This window comes from Mustela putorius, unplaced genomic scaffold (assembly GCF_011764305.1).
Source record: "Mustela putorius furo isolate JIRA1106 unplaced genomic scaffold, ASM1176430v1.1 tig00000874_pilon_pilon_pilon, whole genome shotgun sequence".
NCBI classification, from domain to species: domain Eukaryota; kingdom Metazoa; phylum Chordata; class Mammalia; order Carnivora; family Mustelidae; genus Mustela; species Mustela putorius.
The window spans coordinates 8,424,227-8,443,047 of record NW_025421505.1 but is presented as its reverse complement, the minus strand read 5'-3'; the positions used below and the strand labels follow the sequence as shown (position 1 = coordinate 8,443,047).

The 18,821-nt window shown below is 48.1% G+C and overlaps 1 protein-coding gene across 2 annotated transcripts in view; it reads right to left on the bottom strand.

Moving 5' to 3' along the window:
- Positions 1–2,399: 2,399 nt before the first annotated feature.
- UBOX5 (U-box domain containing 5) overlaps positions 2,400–18,821 on the bottom strand; it is a 35,453-nt gene continuing 19,031 nt past the window's right edge. The window contains exons 2-5 of one of the 2 annotated variants that reach the window (XM_004772896.3): positions 10,603–10,697; positions 7,704–8,904; positions 5,628–5,789; positions 2,400–3,140 (exon numbers count right to left, since the gene is read on the bottom strand). In XM_004772896.3, coding sequence (XP_004772953.1) covers positions 2,932–3,140; positions 5,628–5,789; positions 7,704–8,904; positions 10,603–10,656 — 1,626 coding nt within the window. In that variant the 5' untranslated portion in view covers positions 10,657–10,697 and the 3' untranslated portion in view covers positions 2,400–2,931. The remainder of the gene's footprint in view (positions 3,141–5,627; positions 5,790–7,703; positions 8,905–10,602; positions 10,698–18,821) is intronic. The other variant, XM_004772897.3, reaches the window with a different exon arrangement.

Here is an 18,821-nt window from a genome sequence, read left to right as displayed (position 1 = left end):
GAGGAGCTGGGGGGCAGCTGGGAGAGGGCAGGGGGCGGAGGGGGGCACCTGCAAGGGAGGGGACAGCACCAAGGCACCCCGCCCGCAGCCCTCACAATGGCAGTGGGCCCAGTATCACAACCCCACAGGCAGGAGGCAAGCAGCCAAACAGCGCCTGGAAGCCCAGCAGGCAGCAGCTTCCTCCAGGGGCAGGTCTCTTTGTCTGCAGACCTACTTACAGCAACCCCTGAGGCAGAAGGCTGGTTTCCTGGGGGATGGAAAAGCTCCTGGTGACTGGAGACCCACAGGAGGCCACCGTGCAGCTGGGAGCTCGGGGCCCCAGGTGCTGCAGGGAGCTGCGGCCCAGCTGCCAGGAGATGGAGTTCTCCTTGAGTACCGAACAGATGCTCATCTTCTTCCTAGCTGTCTGGTTCTTCTACTTCTTCTTCCTTCAAGACTTGTTCTGAGCAGGCTTCCCTCCCACTGTCCCGGGGCTGGCGGGCCAGAGCCCCGAGCGTGCTGGCCCAGTCCCTGAACAGAGGCACAGAGCGGCCAAGGACCGAAGCCTTCCTTAGATCCGCAGGGAGGATGGCCAGGATGTCAGGTGGCCCTGCTCCTCGGAGATGCAGATTTGGGGCCCAGCCTCTTGCTCGTGGACGGCTCCACACCCCACACAGGCTTGGTGTCGAGTACATGACAGGGGAAAGCGGAAGACGTGCCTCCGTGCGACCTGTGGCCGGTAGACAGAGCAGCGGGCCACATCAAGGCTTGATGCTCCGGAGTCTTCCCAGAGTCAGTGGGGCCCAACTCCGTGCTCCCTGTGGAGCTGTTCTGTGCCTGGCCCGGGGCGCTGCTGAGAAATAAACTGCCCTCTGAGCCTCGCTGGCAGCAAGAGAACTATTATTCCCATTTTCTAGGGGAGAGAATTAGCCCAGCAGCGCTTAGTGCTATTTCGGGCAAGGGCGGAAAAGACCACATCCTTTGGGGGGTGGGGGGGACTCTTCAGAATAAGATAAAGGGGCACCTGGCTGGCTCAGTCAGTAGAGCATGTGACTCCTGATCTTGGGGTTGTGAGTTCAACCCCCACATTGGGTGTAGAGCTTAAAAAACAGTAAGATAAAAAGGGATGCATGTCCAAGGATGTGCGTGTGGCTCCACCTGGGCACAGGACAGCAATTGTCCTCCCCAGTGGCTCCCAAGCCTGGTTTCCCACCAGGGCCATCTGGAAATAAAAGCTGGTTTGAAATGCAGATCACCAGGCCCCTCCACAGGTGGGGAGGCAGCTTGGCCCTAACTTGGGCATGCCTGCTGCAGGAACCGGGCGGGGGGGGGGCGCGGGGAGCAGCGGCCTCTGGCCCCTGGGGTGAGGCAGACAGGATGCCCCCCTGCCAGGGGGATTCCTGAGTGGTGAACGGGCTCCAGAGGGCTGAGTGGGCTGCTACCCTGCCTGAGGCCACCGCGGGCTAAGGACGTGAATGGCCCCACCCCTAGCACAGCTTCTGCTACAAATGCTGGGTGGGGCTTTTCTTACAATACAAGGAGGCAAAGAGGGTAAGGCAAGAATCTGGAATAGCTTAGACCTTTAATGTCAAAGAGCACCCAGGAGCCTCGCTAGCTAAGAGGAAAGCCCACCCGCGCAGACCCTGAAGTCTCAGGTGAGGCTGTGTGAAGGGAACGGCCACAAGACGGCAGAGGGAAGGAATTTCTTCTGGGGACACGCAAATCCCCTAGGAATCTCTAGCCCCTACCCCAGATCTCTAAATTCCTGGCTCTGGACTTGAGTCCAAGAATCAGAATTTTTAATTAGCTGCCAGTGTAAGACTATAGCTCTGCCTCCTTCCCTGTCACCGCCCTGGGGCAGAAGCGGCAGCAGGCCTGTGAGGGGGGCGGGCAGAGAGCAGGCAGCTGGGATTTCGGGGCAGCTTGAGGCCCCTTAGCCTGCCCACGGACTCACAGGGGAGTGGGGAAGTGCCTGGTGCACTTTCGCACAGATGTTCTTGCAGGGACTAGAACCTTCCACGCAGTCAACAGTTGTAGGAGTACAGATTACCCTGGGACTCCACAAACTAAACTCTGCATGAAAAGAACGCAGCTTACTTGTTCAAGTACTTCTCCTGACAAGGGCCCTGTGTGGCAAAGCTCCATCGGCCTCAGAGGGCAGAACTGCCAGCTGGGCTGAATGCAGCTCAGTGGGTGCCCAGCCTCCCCACTCGCTCCCACACCCATGTGCAAACCCTCACACGTCAGATGCATCTGGAAACGTGACTTCTCATCCCTTCAGGCTACGGACCTGAATTGCAGCCTGACTGGGTTGCCATGACGGCTCGAGGCTGCCCTGTGACAGCCTCACTTTGTGTGGGTGCCGGTGGGGGACAGACGTATGACAATAGATAGGCACTTTGTCAGGAGGAAGCCCACAGTGGACAGACGTCAACCATTGCTTTATTAAGGCTCGGAGTGGTCTGCCAGTCGGGGGCTGAGTCATTCACTGAGACCCCCGCCACCGAGCACTCCCGGGTGACACCAAAAGCAGAGGCTATCTTCGAGATCCTGAGCCACGGTCTGTTGTGCTCCACTCACACCCACCCTGCAGGGCCGGGGTGTGTGTGCGGGCAATGTGGGGAGCCCCGGCTGACTCTCACAGCCCCTGGGCTCTGGCGGGGGTGGGGGGGTGACAGGGAGGCTCAGGAAGGCAGGGATAGGTCCCCCATCCCTCCCAGCCCAAACTATGGCTTTGTTATCCTATTGCCACTTGAGCAGGAGAAGAGTGCCCCCTCCTTCCCTGCACTCTGGCCCTGGCCTGGGTGCTACACTGTGGAAGGAGACAAAGGGAAAGCCCCTGGGGAAGAAAGGGCCCCTCTGTGCTTGGGACCTGGCCAGACCTCAGGGATTCTTGACCCCATTCCCTCAGTGACTCCCCTCGGTGGGTCTTCTCAGGCTGAGGCTGATCACTCAGAAGTGGACCCGCAGCACGTCCTGGCTGGCAAATGGTTGCTGGCAGGCTGTGCAGGCCATGGGCAGGGAGCGCTGCTTCTCACCCAGGCACGGCCGGCATAGGAGGTGGCCACAGGGAAGCTGGTACACTGGCTCCTTTTTGAAGTAGGGAGAAAACACTCTTTTGCAGGAGGCGCACTCGGGGCCTGGGACGCTCCCAGGCTGCTCTGGTAAATTAGGGAGGAAAAGAGGCCAAGGTTAGGGAAAGGCGCCCCCTGCCCCCTGGGTCAGGCTCCATCCCAATGGCCAGGCAGATGCCTGGAGTGGAACAAGAAGCTTCCTCACCCTCCACCCCTGCTGCAGCATAGGCTTTATCCCTCCCGGGGCCACTTCGAACTGATCTGGGAGGACAGGGTCTTGGGGAGCCTGGGAACCTGGGAGGCCTCCCCTCAATGATTAAATCTTGGTGCTCCAATAAGTGCTCAAGAAAGAACTGGCTTCTGAGGGCAGGCAGGTCACACCGAGCCCTCCCTCCCGGTCTCTGAGCAGGATTTACTTTCCACTGGGACAGGCTGCCAAGGTCAGAGTGGGGCACAGCTCATCTTGACAACAAAACTAAGAGGCAAGAGGCCACAAGACAAGTAAAAAGCAGAAAGGGGTCAGGTAAAGCAAGGCCACCCAGGTCCCGGGAGGAAGGGGGGAACCAGAGGGATAGGGCTGAGGTCTGTCTGTAGCGGAACTGCCCGCTGGGCCTGGCATCTGCTTCTCTTCAGCCTGGCAGTTCCCCTCTGAGCTGCCAATCCCCTTCCTGCGCTGCAGGCGCTCTCTTTCCCAGCTTCCCTCAGGAGGGTGCCTCAGTCCACACCCCTCTAGAGAAGGCCAGGGGGGCCTCTTGGGGGAAGAAAAGGGACTAGCCATGCAGAGAAATGGATAGGAAGTACAAAGAATGGCTGGTCCAGAACCAAACCAAACCAAGAGAATAGCTGGTCCACAAAAGAAAGACAGGACCCAGAGGTGTGATGTATGAGACTGGCTTCAGGTGAGACTGCAGTGGGGGGCAGGCTGGGGCACACAGGACTTTACAGGCAGCAGGATGATTCCAGATTCAACTGGTTGCCCTGAGAGACGTCTAAGAAGTACAGTGTCACAAGCTGGCTGACAGCACACGAAGACCCCTCTGCCCCCTGGGAGCAACAGGCAAGGGTGGCTGCCAGGGAGCCGCAGGGCTGCTGCAGGGGGTGGGGGGGCACAGCACAGGCGCCGGGGCCAGAGGGCAGCAGAGAACAGGGCTCTGAGGCTCACCCGGAGGAGTACCAACAAGACTTGAGGATGAATGAGTATCAAGAATGTTGAAGGAAACCAATGATGATGTCCGTATTACAGACCTGATCAAAGGGCAGAAGAATCTGCTCTTTTTTTTTTTTAAGATTTTATTTATTTGACAGAGAGAGATCACAAGCAGGCAGAGAGGCAGGCAGAGAAAGAGGAGGAAGTAGGCTCCCTGCCGAGCAGAGAATCTGATGCAGGGCTGGATCCCAGGACCTGAGATCACGACCTGAGCTGAAGGCAGAGGCCTTAACCCACTGAGCCACCCAGGCACCCCGAGGCTGCTCTTTATCAGCACTGGGGTTATGGCAGGTGCAGGGAGAGCTCTGGAGGGTGTTTGCAGTTCTGAGTTAGAATTTAACCCAAGAAATATCCATGAGTTTCTCATGGGGAGGGGCCAGGCAGCTGTCAGGGAGGCTGGGGTTTGAGCTCCAAGGAGAAGGGGCTACAGGTGAGCAAGGGCAGTCACCGGCCGATGGGCTCTTGCTGTGATGACAGAGAGGACAGAGAAGAGGGTCCAGGACCAAAGTCTGGAAGAGGCGGAAGAGCCAGCAGTGGAAACTTCAAAGGGATGGTGGAAAAGGGAGAAAAAGAGTGTACCATCTGAAGGCCAAGAGAGAAGGCGTTTTGGGAAGGCGGGGCTGGCTGGCCACATTAGACACTGCTGAGAGGGTGAGCGGCCACTGGGTCTGAAGTTCATGGAAACCACTCGTCACCTGGACAAGATGGAAACATAATCAGAGAGATAAGAGGGGTGGGGATGAGAAGCAGAAGAGGTAAGATGGCCCAGGATCCAGACAAGAGAATGGCCCAGCTATGGATGGGCAACAGGAACTGAGTGTCCACCTTATCATGAGCTTCCTCAGCCTTCATCCCATAAAAACTGTCCCAGCATTCCAGCAGATTCTCTCACTTTATATCCTAGCTGAATCTATCTAATGTGGTCCCAGATTCAGGGTAGGCAAAAACTGGCTCAGTAAGCCGCCCAAGTTCTTTGCCGAAACACCAGGGAAAATGTTGACAGGAAGGGACGAAGAGGACAGTCCCAAACTCCCCCCACAGTTACATGAAATAATCCACCCAGGTGTCAGATGGGAGACAGACTAGATATGAAAACTAAACATAGAAGGACAAACATGAAACACCACAGAGCTGCCAAGCCCTAAGACCATAGAATTACTAAGACTTAACCAAAGAAAGCCTTTCTTGTGAAGAGTTACACTTCACAGGAACCCCTCAACTCCCCCTGGAAAAGGAAGGAGACCAGGGTCTCCGTGAGCCCAGGTGCCAGGGTTGAGGAGGCCAGGCATGGCGGTTGGCAGAGCCCCAGAGGCAAGGCCCAGACTCCCGTCCCAGGGCTCCCAGGAGATAGATGGGGCCTTGGTTACCCGAGCAGGAGCCTGGCCTCCAGGAGGTGCTGCTTTCTCTTGTGCCCAGGTGCTGGAGCTGCCCCCTGGTCAGACGAGCTGTGAAGGAGGGCATGGAGCCAAGGGTCGACGTCAAGGCAACTTCCAAGCTTTGTGACAGCTTCTGCTCATGGGACACTGGACCTGACAAGAGATGCACAGACCACAATATCCAAAGAGAGGTTCAGCAAAAGAGAAGAGCAACCATAAGTCCGTGAAGGACTGACTACTCAAACGGCACTTCCAGCTTCAAATGGACACAAATGTGAAGCACTTCCCCTCTTCCCCCAGCAATGTCTGCTAGTGGACTGTGATGACCGAATACCAGCAGGTAAAGCCCCACCCAGCTTTCCATGGTTCCTGGGCTCTGCTCTAGCTTTCCTCTTCCCAGACAAACTGCAGGCCAAGCCCGGGCCACCTGGTGGCTCTCCTGTGGAACTGCACCCTACTTTCTGTAGGTCTTGCAGGCCAAGGAAATGACTGGGCAAAGGCCCAGCTTTGTGCCCCTGCTCCCTGTCCACTCCTTCACCAGCAGCCTTTCCTCGTCTCCTCCCTTCTGAGGCCCCCGCCACTCCGCAGGGTCACTGGCTTGCACCTCTGGGCGCTCGTGTTCTCTCCCTCCTGCTGGGTAAAGCAAAGTGGTCATTACCAAGCAGAATAACAGAGACCTCACTCTGCCCACACCCTCTCGGTGTGGTCCACAGAAAGCCCACCAGTGGGTTGAGGGTGAAGACACCGGGGGAGGGGCACAGCTGTCCAAGAAAGAACCCAGAGACCCACCTGGTAGCAGGGTTCACAACACCACCCTACAGCAGGGAGTGGAAGACTGTCTACAGTTTGTAGGACTTGCTTGGGGCCCTAAAGCATGGGTCTGCACTGTCCTATGTCCCCAAAAAATCTGTCAAGGCCAACACCACCAGAGACCTCAGAGACATCAGGGTCTAAGGATCTTTCCTTGTCTTACCCTGCTGTACCTCAAATTCTTCCAGGAGTTTCTGAGAGTCATGTTAACTAAAACTTATACTCAAAACCAGATATAACCTTTTAAGCATGCTATTTACCTAGTGTTTTTATAATAGAGGAAATTAGAAGAACGATAAAATCTAAACAGACTAATTTTCATAAGGAAAAAGAAAGTGTCAAAGAGCTACTACCTTAAAAAGCAGGTGGCATGGACAGTCACGGGCCAACTCTACCAGATATACATAAGAGTAAATGATCCTGATACTATTATAGTGTTCTAAAGTTTAGTAAAGGAAATTTTCTTAATTCTTCATATGGAGCAAATAAATCTTTTATAACAAAACACAACCAAAGTTGGCATGTGCCCATGCATACATACACACATACACGAGAGTCCAAATTATCCAAAATAAAAAACACTAGCAAACAGATCCAAGCTGAACATGAAAAGAAGCATGACCAAATGGAGTCTCTTCCAGGAATGTAATACTGGCTCAATATTCAGAAGCCTATTAATGTATTTTTTCACATTAAAAGAGCTCAGGATGAAAAATCGTAGCATCCTCTCCATTGACACTGAAAAGGCAATAGACAAAATTCTACCACAAATCTTCAGTTACAAACATTGAATAAAAACAAACAAATAAACAAAAAAAAACACCACTGAACAAAACTGGAACCAGTGGTGTGGGAGAGTGTCTGAAATGGTTCCCAATGAGACCCGCCTCCAGATACTCCTGCCTTGGGTACCCCGGTACCCCCTCCACTGCAGTGTGGGCTGGCCTTTGTGACTCGTCTCTAACAGAATATAGCAAACATGATAGGATGTCGACTGGGTTATACAAGACTGTGACTTCCATCTTGTTTGCACACACTATGACCGTGGCTGCGGAAGACCCTGAAGCAGGTGTCCCTGCCAAACCACGCCCAGACTCCTGACCAGAGAAGCTATGAGGTCACACATGCGCGGTGTTTTACGTCAGTATGTGTGGGGCGAATTTAAGGTGGCAAAGCAGAAAACACAGGGTGACGGTGCCAAGCGTCACCTGGGAAGCACGGGGATGACCATGGACATGGATGTAGAATGCGGAGTACCTGTGGAGCAGTCCATGTGTGTCAGGCCCAGCTCACTGGCAGCTTTCATTTTCTTAGCAGTGTGCTCTGAGGTAGTGGGTGAGACCAGAAGGCTTGTGGTAGAAAAACAGGAAGTGTTGATACCGAGGCTCCCGTCTGGGGTGCGTTCGGCCTGCTCCATCCTCCTCTTCCGAGAGGGCAGAGCAATGGAAGACGGTGTCACCGCCAATGCAGTCTGTGCTCTCCCGAGCAGATGGCAGCCAGGGATGGAGTGCTGGAGCAGAAAATGGTCGATCCGGGCCTTCAGGGAGGGGTGAGGCAGGGGCTGAGAATGTGGGGTAAAGGCTACCCCTGTGAAAGGGTCGCTGGGCACGCGGCCCCACACGGCTTCGCTGAGGTTACACTTCTCCAGCGTGCTCTGGTCAATGACCTTGCCTGAGGGCAGCAGCATGGGGCAAGGCATGATCTCCAGGGTGATGGGATCCAGGAACTCCTCGGGCACATCCCGGATCACCTCAGCGAGCTCCTGCAGGCTAGAGGGGGCCTGCTGGCCCTCAGACAGGCCTCCAGGATCACAGTCACTCTCCATGGGCAAGGCTGGGGCCTGCAGAGCCAGGTCCTGAGGGAGACTCTCAGAGGCCAGCAGCATGATGCTGTCTATCACCTCCTGAGAGCAGGTTTTAGCCGGCTGGCCCCACACTTCTAATCGTCTAATGCAAGGGATACCGCTGCCTGTCACGTGGGTGATACAGATCTTGAGATGGGCCACGTGGCTAAGAGAAAGGCCCCCTTTATTCCAGAGCTCCTGTGTCACGACAGCAGGAGAGGGGAGTGTGGCTTCCATTGGGCCAAAAGGTGGCCTGGCCTTGAAGCCCCTGTGGCTAAACACCACTTGGCTCTGGTTTTTCAGTAAGACTTTGCCTACCAAGGTGAATGCCTCCTTGTCTGGGATGGATGGCTCGGCCAGGCCCGGGGTCCGGCACTCAGGGGCATTCCAGGATGCTCTGCCGGACGAGGCAGATGTGTACATTTCCAGGCCTGTGACATTCTGGCCTCCCCCCACCGCGAGGTCTATGTTAATCCTACAGATTTCCACACTGAAGGGAAAGGAAACTGTCACATAGACTGGTGGCTTAATGAAATATTCTGTCCTAAAACCACGACTTCTCTTTGTGAGGTCTTCAGAGATGAGATTTTCTACTTCGTAACCATCAGCTGATATCTAGAGTTAATGACAAACATGAAATGCATTCATTTGATGCGATCCAAACAAAGACAACTAGTTTTCAAGAACTTACCACTTCTAAGAAAATTATTTAAAGAAAATATTAAGTTCCTCATTTAAAATGGCCTCTATTACACCAAATTCTCCTGTCTTTTGGGGGGTGGAGGAGGATGCATTCAAAGTCAGGTCAAAGGCCAAGGGCAATTTGTTCCCAAGTACAGCCCATCCTTAAAAAATACGAACAACTGGAATGCCTGGGTGGCTTAGTCGTTAAGCCTCTGCCTTTGGGTTGGGTCATGAACCCACTGGCCTGGGATCAAGACCTGCATTGGGCTCTCTGCTCTGTGGGAAGCCTGCTTCTTCCTCTCCTACTTCCCCTGCTTGTGTTCCCTCTCTGTCTCTGACAAATAAATAGGAGGAATCTTAAAAAAAAAAAAAAAAAAAAAAAAAAACCCAAGCAACAGAACTGTTCAACCCAACCAAAAATCCCTTCAAAATAAAAGAGCAGATAAACTAGTAGGTTTTTTTTTCTTTTTAATTTAAGAGGATGAAACCATAGTGTCTTATGGGAAAACAAAGATATTCATTAAAGTTCTTAATTTTGCATTTGGACTCTACCAATTATAACAGTTTCCCTAGCAAGACACAATAAACAATCTTCTGGTACATCTGTGATTGTTGGAACTTGGTTAAAAAAATGTGTGTTCAGAAATAAGGACCACAATACTGTGGGAAATCCAGAAAAGTGAATATGCTATGGGGGTGGGAGTATGGGTAACTTTCTCCCATCTTAAATTTCTAGTATTTGTTATAACTGGTAGAGATTTTAAGATACAGATACCCCACCCCCAACCCTGGGCATCTGAAAGTTCACATCACACCACTTTGCTTTTATAAAGACCTACATTAATACCTGTTTTTGCTAACCAAAAGAAATCCAGAATTCAGAGACTTTTTGCTTTTACAAAAAAAAAAAAGTCATTATTACACTAACATAGGTCTTTTGTAAAATCAAAGTGGCCTAAAGTGAACTTCTGGAAAGCAGGGGATACTCTTCATCATATGCCATTTCAGCTTATGAAAGGTTTCATAGGAATGTTCTTCTCAGATAGCAGGGAAGGGCGGGGGCGGGGGTGGGGGGACCTGTATCTCTGTTGGAAGAAATCAGTTTCACAGTCTGGGAACCTGAAATAGTACGCTGTGTGCAGAAGGTCCAAATTAAGGGAGGGTTCAAATTTCCCCTTGCAGTATCCTTACACCTTGTTCTGGGCTGTGGAAAGATACCGCCTTTGTACAAAAGGGGAAGCAGCTTAATTCAGGTAATAAAGAAGGAATCCAAATAACAAATACAAGCCATTTTTTCTCGTGTGAGAAGTAAGTGGGAAGAACGGCAGGGGAGAGACAGTAGCTCTCTACCTTCACTAGGACTTTGAGCAGGATTAAAATTTATCATCAGAGGGAGGAGCACAATGAACATGACCCTCCAGAAAAATGACCCACAGCTCACCTTCTAACAGTGTTGTATGACTCTAGAGGGGCAGCCTGACCCATGCTTACCTAAGTATCACCTGGTGGGATCTGAAAAAGAGAAGGTTGCCACGACGCCTAAATCAAGTCCACATACACAAGGTAGGAATGGGGAAAAACAAGAAAAGCAGCCCATCTTATACTTATGTGCATACTTGTTTTGTTTACCTTGTTGCAATAAATTCTTGGTCTGAACTGTGGGAGGCAAAGATTGATGACCATCTTTGTGGCTGAAAGGGTAGCTTCCAAGCATCAGAAACAGCCTTCAATAAAAAACAAAACTTGGTATTAGACAAGTTAAAGTTCAATTCTAAACTTTAAGGAGTTGATTCCTAAGGGAAGAGAACCAAACAGGGTAACAAGGACTTCCACGCACGCAATCATGGTCTAATCACATCATACATATGATGCTAGGGAAGAATGAGTTACCGAAAAATTGCAGAGGAGCCTTTTTTTCTTTTTTTTTTTTTTTAGGTTTTATTTATCTAAGTAAACTCTACCCCAGGGTTCGAACTCACAACCCTGAGATCAAGAGTCCCACGCTCCACCGACTGAGCCGGCCAGGGTACCCCAGAGAGGAGCCGTCTCTTGCAGCCTGTGCAGCTTGGCCAAGACTGACAGCTGGACCCTGTGGAGGCAAGGGACTGTCAGCTCTGCAAGGGGCTCCCCACAGGAAAGAGAGGGTCAAAAGTGGCAGAGCAAAGAGAAGAGAACTACTCAGCCAGAGGGTTCCAAACGGAACAGGTCACAGAAAATAGTCATAGTGGTAGGCATCTTTGTCATTTAACACCTGTTACTGTACTTTTATCTTCTTATTAAAATGAAAACAATTAGAAGAGTCTGAAACACCACCACTGAGAAACAGAAAATCTTAGACTTGGAAAGCACCTTAAAAGCACATCTCACCCGGAGCACCTGGGTGGCTCAATGGGTTAAGCCTCTGCCTTCGGCTCAGGTCCTGATCCCAGGGTCCTGGGATCAAGCCCCGCACTGGGCTCTCTGCTCAGCAGGGAGCCTGCTTCCCCTTCTCTCTACCTGCCTCTCTGCCTGCTTGTGATCTCTCTCTCTCTCTGTGTAGCAATCTTAAAAAAAAAAAAAAAAAAAAAAGTGGCAAAAAAGAAAAAAAAAAGGACATCTAACCCAAACAGCAATTTAATGACTAATGTCCAGGATAGGGGAGAATGGATGAAGGTGGTCAAAAAGTACTAACATGTTAGTTACAAGTTACAAGTTCTGAGGAGGAAATGTATAGCATGGTGACTATAGTTAACAACACTTCACTGTGTATTTGAAGGCAGCTGAGAGGAGACTTTAAAAGTTCTCATCAAAAGAACAAAAGCTGTAACTTTTACCTGCATGAGGTAATGATTGTTAACTAAACTTACTATTGTATTTTGTATTATACACAAATACTGAAATCATTATGTGATACATCTTAAACTTACTCAATGTAATATGTCAATAGCTCAATGAAACTGGAAGAAAAACAAAGATCAATGTCCAATAGCCTTTGGTACTCTTTGTGCAGAAGCAGGGAAGCCACTAGAAATAGCCCTTCTAGCGGCAGGCCTTGCCAATGGCTCTGAACTCCCTGGATGAGGCCAGCCAGGCATTCTATGTTTTTCTATCTGGCAGACAAGACAACAAAAACTGTTAGCCCAACAGGGACAGGGCCATCATCTGGGGTCTGTATTACCATGAACAGCACGTGCCTTTGACTCAGGTCATGATCTCAGGGTCCTGATATCAAGCCCCACTCCGGGTTCCCTGCTCAGCGGGAAATCTACATCCCCCTCTCTGTGATCTCTCTCACTCCCACTTTCTCTCAGATAAAACTAGAATCTTGCATGGAATCAACATGTTTATCAACATGGAATCAACTTATTTTTCCCCAGGGAGGACTGTGTTAACAATGTCTCCAGCTTCTGACACCTGTCTTGTTCTCCACAACTCAAAAATGAGTGTATGTGGAACTATGCCTGCAAATATTCTCAGAGTCCCTAAATGTGCCCCCACTTGGCCAGGAAACCAGAGTGCATTCAGAGTAGCACTGCCCTCAACTCTCCTGCCCTATTAGGGCAGTGGCTTCTTGTTAAGTTTTTCGGTTTTGTTTTCAATGTACAATTAAGTCATTGACTTTAATTGAATATAGAAGTAGTAAAATGAATATAAAGCCCTGACCAAGGAAAGAAAACACTTCTGGAAAAGCCAGCCCAAAGGGTCAAAGGAAAAGATGACAGTGACACAGAAGGTGACATAACACATGTGCAAGTGCAGGGCTGGGCAGACCCTGAGCAGATGGTGAGGTCAGCAACCGCTGTAGGTCATCCTCCTCCCAGCTTTGTCCTGATGGGACAGGGCTTTGCTAAGAACAAGCAAAGAGACAGAAACTGCATTATTACATCAAAATTCGGGGAGGTGGTTGAGATGAGCCCCTCGTCTATAATCACCACCACCCCACTGTCCACTTCTTAAGCCTTTTCTCTCTCCGTCTTTCAGAGACAAAAACAAATCCAAAGAAACACTGTCAGCTCCCTGAAGTGTTGACCTGATTTCCCAATGGGAGGCAATGATTTCACTAACCTTTTCCTTTCTTTCTATCTCCTTGTTATCTTCTTGGGACGCTTCATACTGTGGGCTTCTAACTTTCATTTATTCTACATATCATGAAATTCATTTCTCTGAGAACTTAAATGCCAGGACCAGAACAAGCCGGGCAGGGGGTGCTCTGGAAGCCATGACGAAGGGCTTATTTGTGAGTATGAAGGCAAATGGAAAAGTCTTCAAAACTATCTAAGGACCAACTCAGTCGTAAATGGCACTGTGAAAGGAAGTTGCCCAGAAGTGACTACCCTCGGGACTACCCTGCCCTTTGCCTTTAACACTGGCTCAGCTATCACCCGATACCTGCTCCCGTGGTCGGACTGGAGAGGTGACCAGAATGAGGGCAAATAGGGCCTCCAAACTTCAGCTACCTCATAACTTAAAAAATCCCACTTCAGACACCTGAGAGGGGAGACTCTGACTGTCCCTACAATCTGTAGGACAATTTACAAGGTTTTTTCTGCACTGGGTCTCAGCCAACACAAACAACTCCTAGTGAGTCATGAGACAAGGACCCTCTAGTAGCAAAATACAATTCTGGCTAGAAAGGCACATACATAAAATGGCTTAGAGGACGCCCTCAGTTCTAACCTTACTAACTGGTTAGCCCTCAAGTGGATACTAATGTCCTTAGTTTGCAGATGAAAACACTGTGGCTTAAAGAGAAGTGAAGCCCAGCTTCTAAACCTTCTAAACCACGCTGGTTACTATCTACTTGGACATCATTTTCCTGGAAGGATTTACCAGGAACTTTTTTTTTTTTTTTAATATTTTATTTATTTGACACAGAGAGAGAGAGACAGCGAGAGAAGGAACACAGGCAGGGAGAGTGGGAGAGGGAGAAGCAGGCCTCCCACTAAATAGGGAGCCTGATGCAGGGCCCAATCCCAGGACCCCGGGATCATGACCCAAGCCAAAGGCAGACACTTGACCACTGAGCCACCCAGGTGCCCCAGGAACTTTTTTTTTTTTTTTTTTTTTAAGATTTATTTATTTGAGAGAGAGAGTGTGTGTATGTATGCATGCAAGCAGAGGGACAGGCAGAGGGAGAGAATCTTCAAGCACACTCCCCACTGAGGGTGGACCACCCCTCCACCCTGAAGCATGGAGCCCGACATGGGGCTCAATCCAATGACCCATTAAGTCATGACTGGAGCCAAAAGCCAGAGTCGGATGCTTAACTGACCGATGCTTAACCCAAGAGCCCCTTACCAGGAACTTATATGGATACTTTGCAACTTTGGGTTTTTTTTTTTCCCCTCTTACTTAAGTCAGGCTTTCATACCATTAATTTCTTAAAAAATCAATTCTCCCAAAACCTAAATTAATGTGGCTATCCTCTACAATGTAGAAATTTGGAAACCTTGATCTTGACAGCCCCTTCCATGTACTGGATCAAGCCTCAACTTGTTTTTCTAGGAAAATCTTTAGACAAGCTAGCTCTCTATTCAAGCATCTTACCTCATGAGGCTTCTCAAACTAAGAGGCTGTTAATGCCATTAGCCAAATATTAAAGTGTATGGACCTACAGCTGACCATAGTTTACTTGTTCTCCACAGCACTTATCAAAATCTAATTTGAGAGAATATTTACAGAGACTGTTCAGTCCATCCACAGCAAATTCTCTGTAATGCTAGCCTAAGCGGCACCTCTCGTTTCCTGCCTGGCTCCCCCGTAGCTGGGGCATTCATATCCCACACCACCATCAGACAGACTGCTTAGCAGTGTGGACCCATAGCTGGAGCAAAAATAAATGTAATTTGCTGATAAAAATTTGGTGGCTTGTCTGTGAAAATTCACAGGACACCAGATTAGCACAACACATGAACCAGGAATCATAACTATGGTCTCTATAATGTGCCCCCTCCCCAGTGCCACCTCAGCGCAGTGTATGGGACCTTCCTCACATCCATACACAACCATCACCACACTCCTCAACCCGCCACCAAAAGCCTGACCAACTATTCACTCCTGTGTGGCCCATGAGCAAGGAATTTCATAAGAAACACCTCTATGAAGCTGACTGCTGTTTTATTAGGTTGTCAAGATGATCCTTCTTTACTCTGCGTGGTATCCTCTCTTTGAGACCCATGAGAAAATTCTCTCTGGTGTCAGTACTAGGAAAAGTTGTTTTTTCCTATCAACTCAATATTTTATGATACAAACATGAAATATATATAATTGATCATGATCCTTTCTCTATTTTGGCTGCTGGAAAGCTCAGAATAAATCTGTGGCCCATCCCTCTAGATTTCCTTGCCTGAATCCTTCAGTTATTTTTATGTCATCATGTACATATACTTTGAAACTTAAAATCATTATGGAACAAGACAGAGTACAATTAAGAGAGCAAAATTAATAGAGTAAACCTGCCCCTACCCCCTGCCCCACCGTTCATGTTCTCTCAAATAAATAAAATCTTTAAAAAAATCTTAAGTCAATTTTTGTCTTAGTATAATTTTGACTTTTTTTCTTTTTAAAAGATTTTATTTATTTGACAGAGAGACAGAGCTGGACAGCACAAGCAGAAGGAATGGCAGAGAGAGAGGGAGAAGCAGGCTCTGCACTGAGCAGGAAGCCTGACACAGGCCTTGATCCTAGGACTCTGGGATCAGCACCAGGGCGGAGGCAAATACTTAACCATCTGAGCCACCCAGGCACCCCTTGAATATTTTTCTTAAGGGGTCCTCCATGTTTCTTGTTAAGGTGCCTATTTAGTAATAGAATTCTTTTATCTCATTAATTATTCTAACCAGTTCTGCTATATAGAGGAAACTTTTTCACTTGGATATCTATTATATGTTCAGCTATCTTATTAAAACAATTGATTTTAACAGATTTTCAGTTTATGGGGGGCAGTGGTTTCCTACAGTCTCAATAATAATGACAACCCCTTTCTCAAAACGGTGACCCTTTTGTCTCCCACCTTCATTAGTAAGAACTTCCAGAATTACATGAAATAATAACAGAGCTACCAGGCTTGTTTTGTACCATTAGAAAATCCTTCTAGTGTATCAGCTTTGAAATAATGCTGATTGAAATATTCTTTTTATGTTAATAAAGCATTCTAATTTCCAGAGTTTTCTGAAAATCAGGGATAAGCTTTCAATTCTGATTTCCTCTATATACTGAGTTTTATTATTTTTATTATCTGACAGACTAATGAGAGATAGCACATTTTTCTAATTTTAAACCATCCTTTCATTCCTAGGATAGGCTCTATTTGGTTGCAGCAGATTGTTCTTTAAATGTTTTTCAAATTCTACTGAATTTGATTGCTCATATCTAATTTTAGATGAGATATCATTGCACATTCATATAACATTTATAAGCCCTGTGCTAGACACTGGAATACAGAGATAAAAGTGAAATGGTCAGGTGATGAAAATATTCTGTATGATACTGTAATGGTAGATACATGACATTAGGCATTTATCAAAATCCAGAGAACCACAGAACACAGTGACCCTTAATTTTCATGAAGTTTAGTTAATAATAATGTACAGATATTGGCTCACCAAATATAAAAAATGTAACACACTAATGCAAGACGTTAGTAATTGAAGAAACAGTATACAAACAAGAGGAGGTACACAGGAACTCTACATATTATCTGTTGAACATCTTGTAAACCTAAAACCACTCTAAAAAAATAAATCCTATTTTTTTTTTTTTCATTTTAAATCCTTTTTATAAAAAAGATTTTACTTAGGGGAGCCTGGGTGGCTCAGTGGGTTGAAGCCTCTGCCTTCAGCTCAGGTCATGATTCCAGGATCCTGGGATCGAGCCCCGCATCAGGCTCTCTGCTCAGCAGGGAGCCTGCTTCCCTTCCTCTTTCTCTGCCTGCCTCTCTGCCTACTTGCGATCTCTGTCAAATAAATAAGTCAAATCTTTAAAAAAATAAATAAATAGGGGCGCCTGGGTGGCTCAGTGGGTTAAGCCACTGCCTTCGGCTCAGGTCATGATCTCAGGGTCCTGGGATCGAGTCCCGCATCGGGCTCTCTGCTCGGCAGGGAGCCTGCTTCCCTCTCTCTCTCTCTGCCTGCCTCTCTGTCTACTTGTGATTTCTCTCTGTCAAATAAATAAATAAAATCTTTAAAAAAAAAAAAAAAAAAAAAAAAAAAAAAAAAAAAAAAAAAATAAATAAATAAAAGATTTGACTTATTTATTTGAGAGCGAGAAAGAGCACAACCATGGGGTGGGCCAGAGGGAAAAGCAGACTCTGCTCTGAGCAGGGAGCCCGATGTGCGGCTCGATCCCAGGACCCCAACACCACGACCTGAGCCAAAGGCAGTTGCTTAACCAACTGAGCTATCCAGGCACCCCTTAAATCCTTTTTCTTTTTTTTTAACCTTTTTTTTAAAGTAATCTCCATACCCAATGTGGGGCTCTAATTCACAACCCCAAGATCAAAAGTCACATGCTCTACCGACTAAGCCAGCCAGGCACCCCTAAAAACCTATTAATAAGAAGAAGAATGGTGGGGAAGCAATGGAAACAACTTAAACAACTGGAAATCCAACTGGAAAAAATGACTGTGCATGGAAGAAGAGTGGCAAAGCCTTCTGAAAACATCTTACAAAAGATAGTATCTGTTTATTTGGCTAATCGTGATGTCCAAACTGCAGGATTCTACAGGAGGTTGGCTGCCATCGAGGTCTTCATGTGATCTTATCACCTCTCTAGTTCCAACACCCCTGATCTTTTAAGGTCAACTGCCTCCTGCCTTGATGCTTAATCCAGAAAAAAAGAATGGCTCAGCTCCACATATGAAAATCTGAACAGCTTCACCCAGGAAGACTCTCCTCAGCCCTGCCTGGGAAACTGCCATGTTACCTGAACTCTTGGAAATACTTAAAGTATTTACTTATACATTTACTCCGTTAAATACTTACAAATGAGAGTCTCCTTTCCCAAAGTTGGCATATAAGAACAAGAGGGACTGGGTCTGAGTATAAATTGAGGGCCACAGATCACGCCTCAATTGCTCTGCAGTTCAGAGAAGTAGCCTGGAGCCAGATAATGGAGGCATTCTAAGACAGCAAGATAATACAGGTTTATAAGCAGGTAACAAGTCAATTGTCTCTTTTTTTTTTTAAGATTTTATTTATTTGACAGAGAGAGATCACAAGTAGGCAGGGGCAGGCAGAGAGAGAGGAAGGGAAGCAGGCTCCCCGCTGAGCAGAGAGCCCAACATGGGGCTCCATCCCAGGACCCTGGGATCATGACCTGAGCCGAAAGCAGAGGCTTTAACCCACTGAGCCACTCAGGCGCCCCCAAGTCAATTTTCATTACAGAAATTTTTTTTTTCCTTTCTTAAAGTATTTCAGATAAAAAGGTAAAGAATATAGGGGCGCCTGGGTGGCTCAGTGGGTTGAAGCCTCTGCCTTCGGCTCAGGTCACGATCCCAGGATCATGATCCCAAGGTCCTGGGATCGAGCCCCACATCGGGCTCTCTGCTCAGCAAGGAGTCTGCTTCCCCTTCTCTCTCTCTGCCTGCTTCTCTGCCTACCTGTGATCTCTGTCTGTCAAATAAATAAAATCTTAAAAAACAAAACAAAAAAAAGGTAAAGAATATAGTAAACACTCTTAATACCCACCATGTAGCTTTAGCAGATATAAACATTTTGCCATGCTGCTTCTCATTTCAGTGTTAAGAACAAAATTGAAAAGATACAAATAAAACCCATCACTAATCCTATTTCTTTTCCTTTTTCACCAAGAGGCAAACTCTATCCGAAGTTGGTCTCTTATTTGAATCAGTATTGGTACAGGTGTATCTA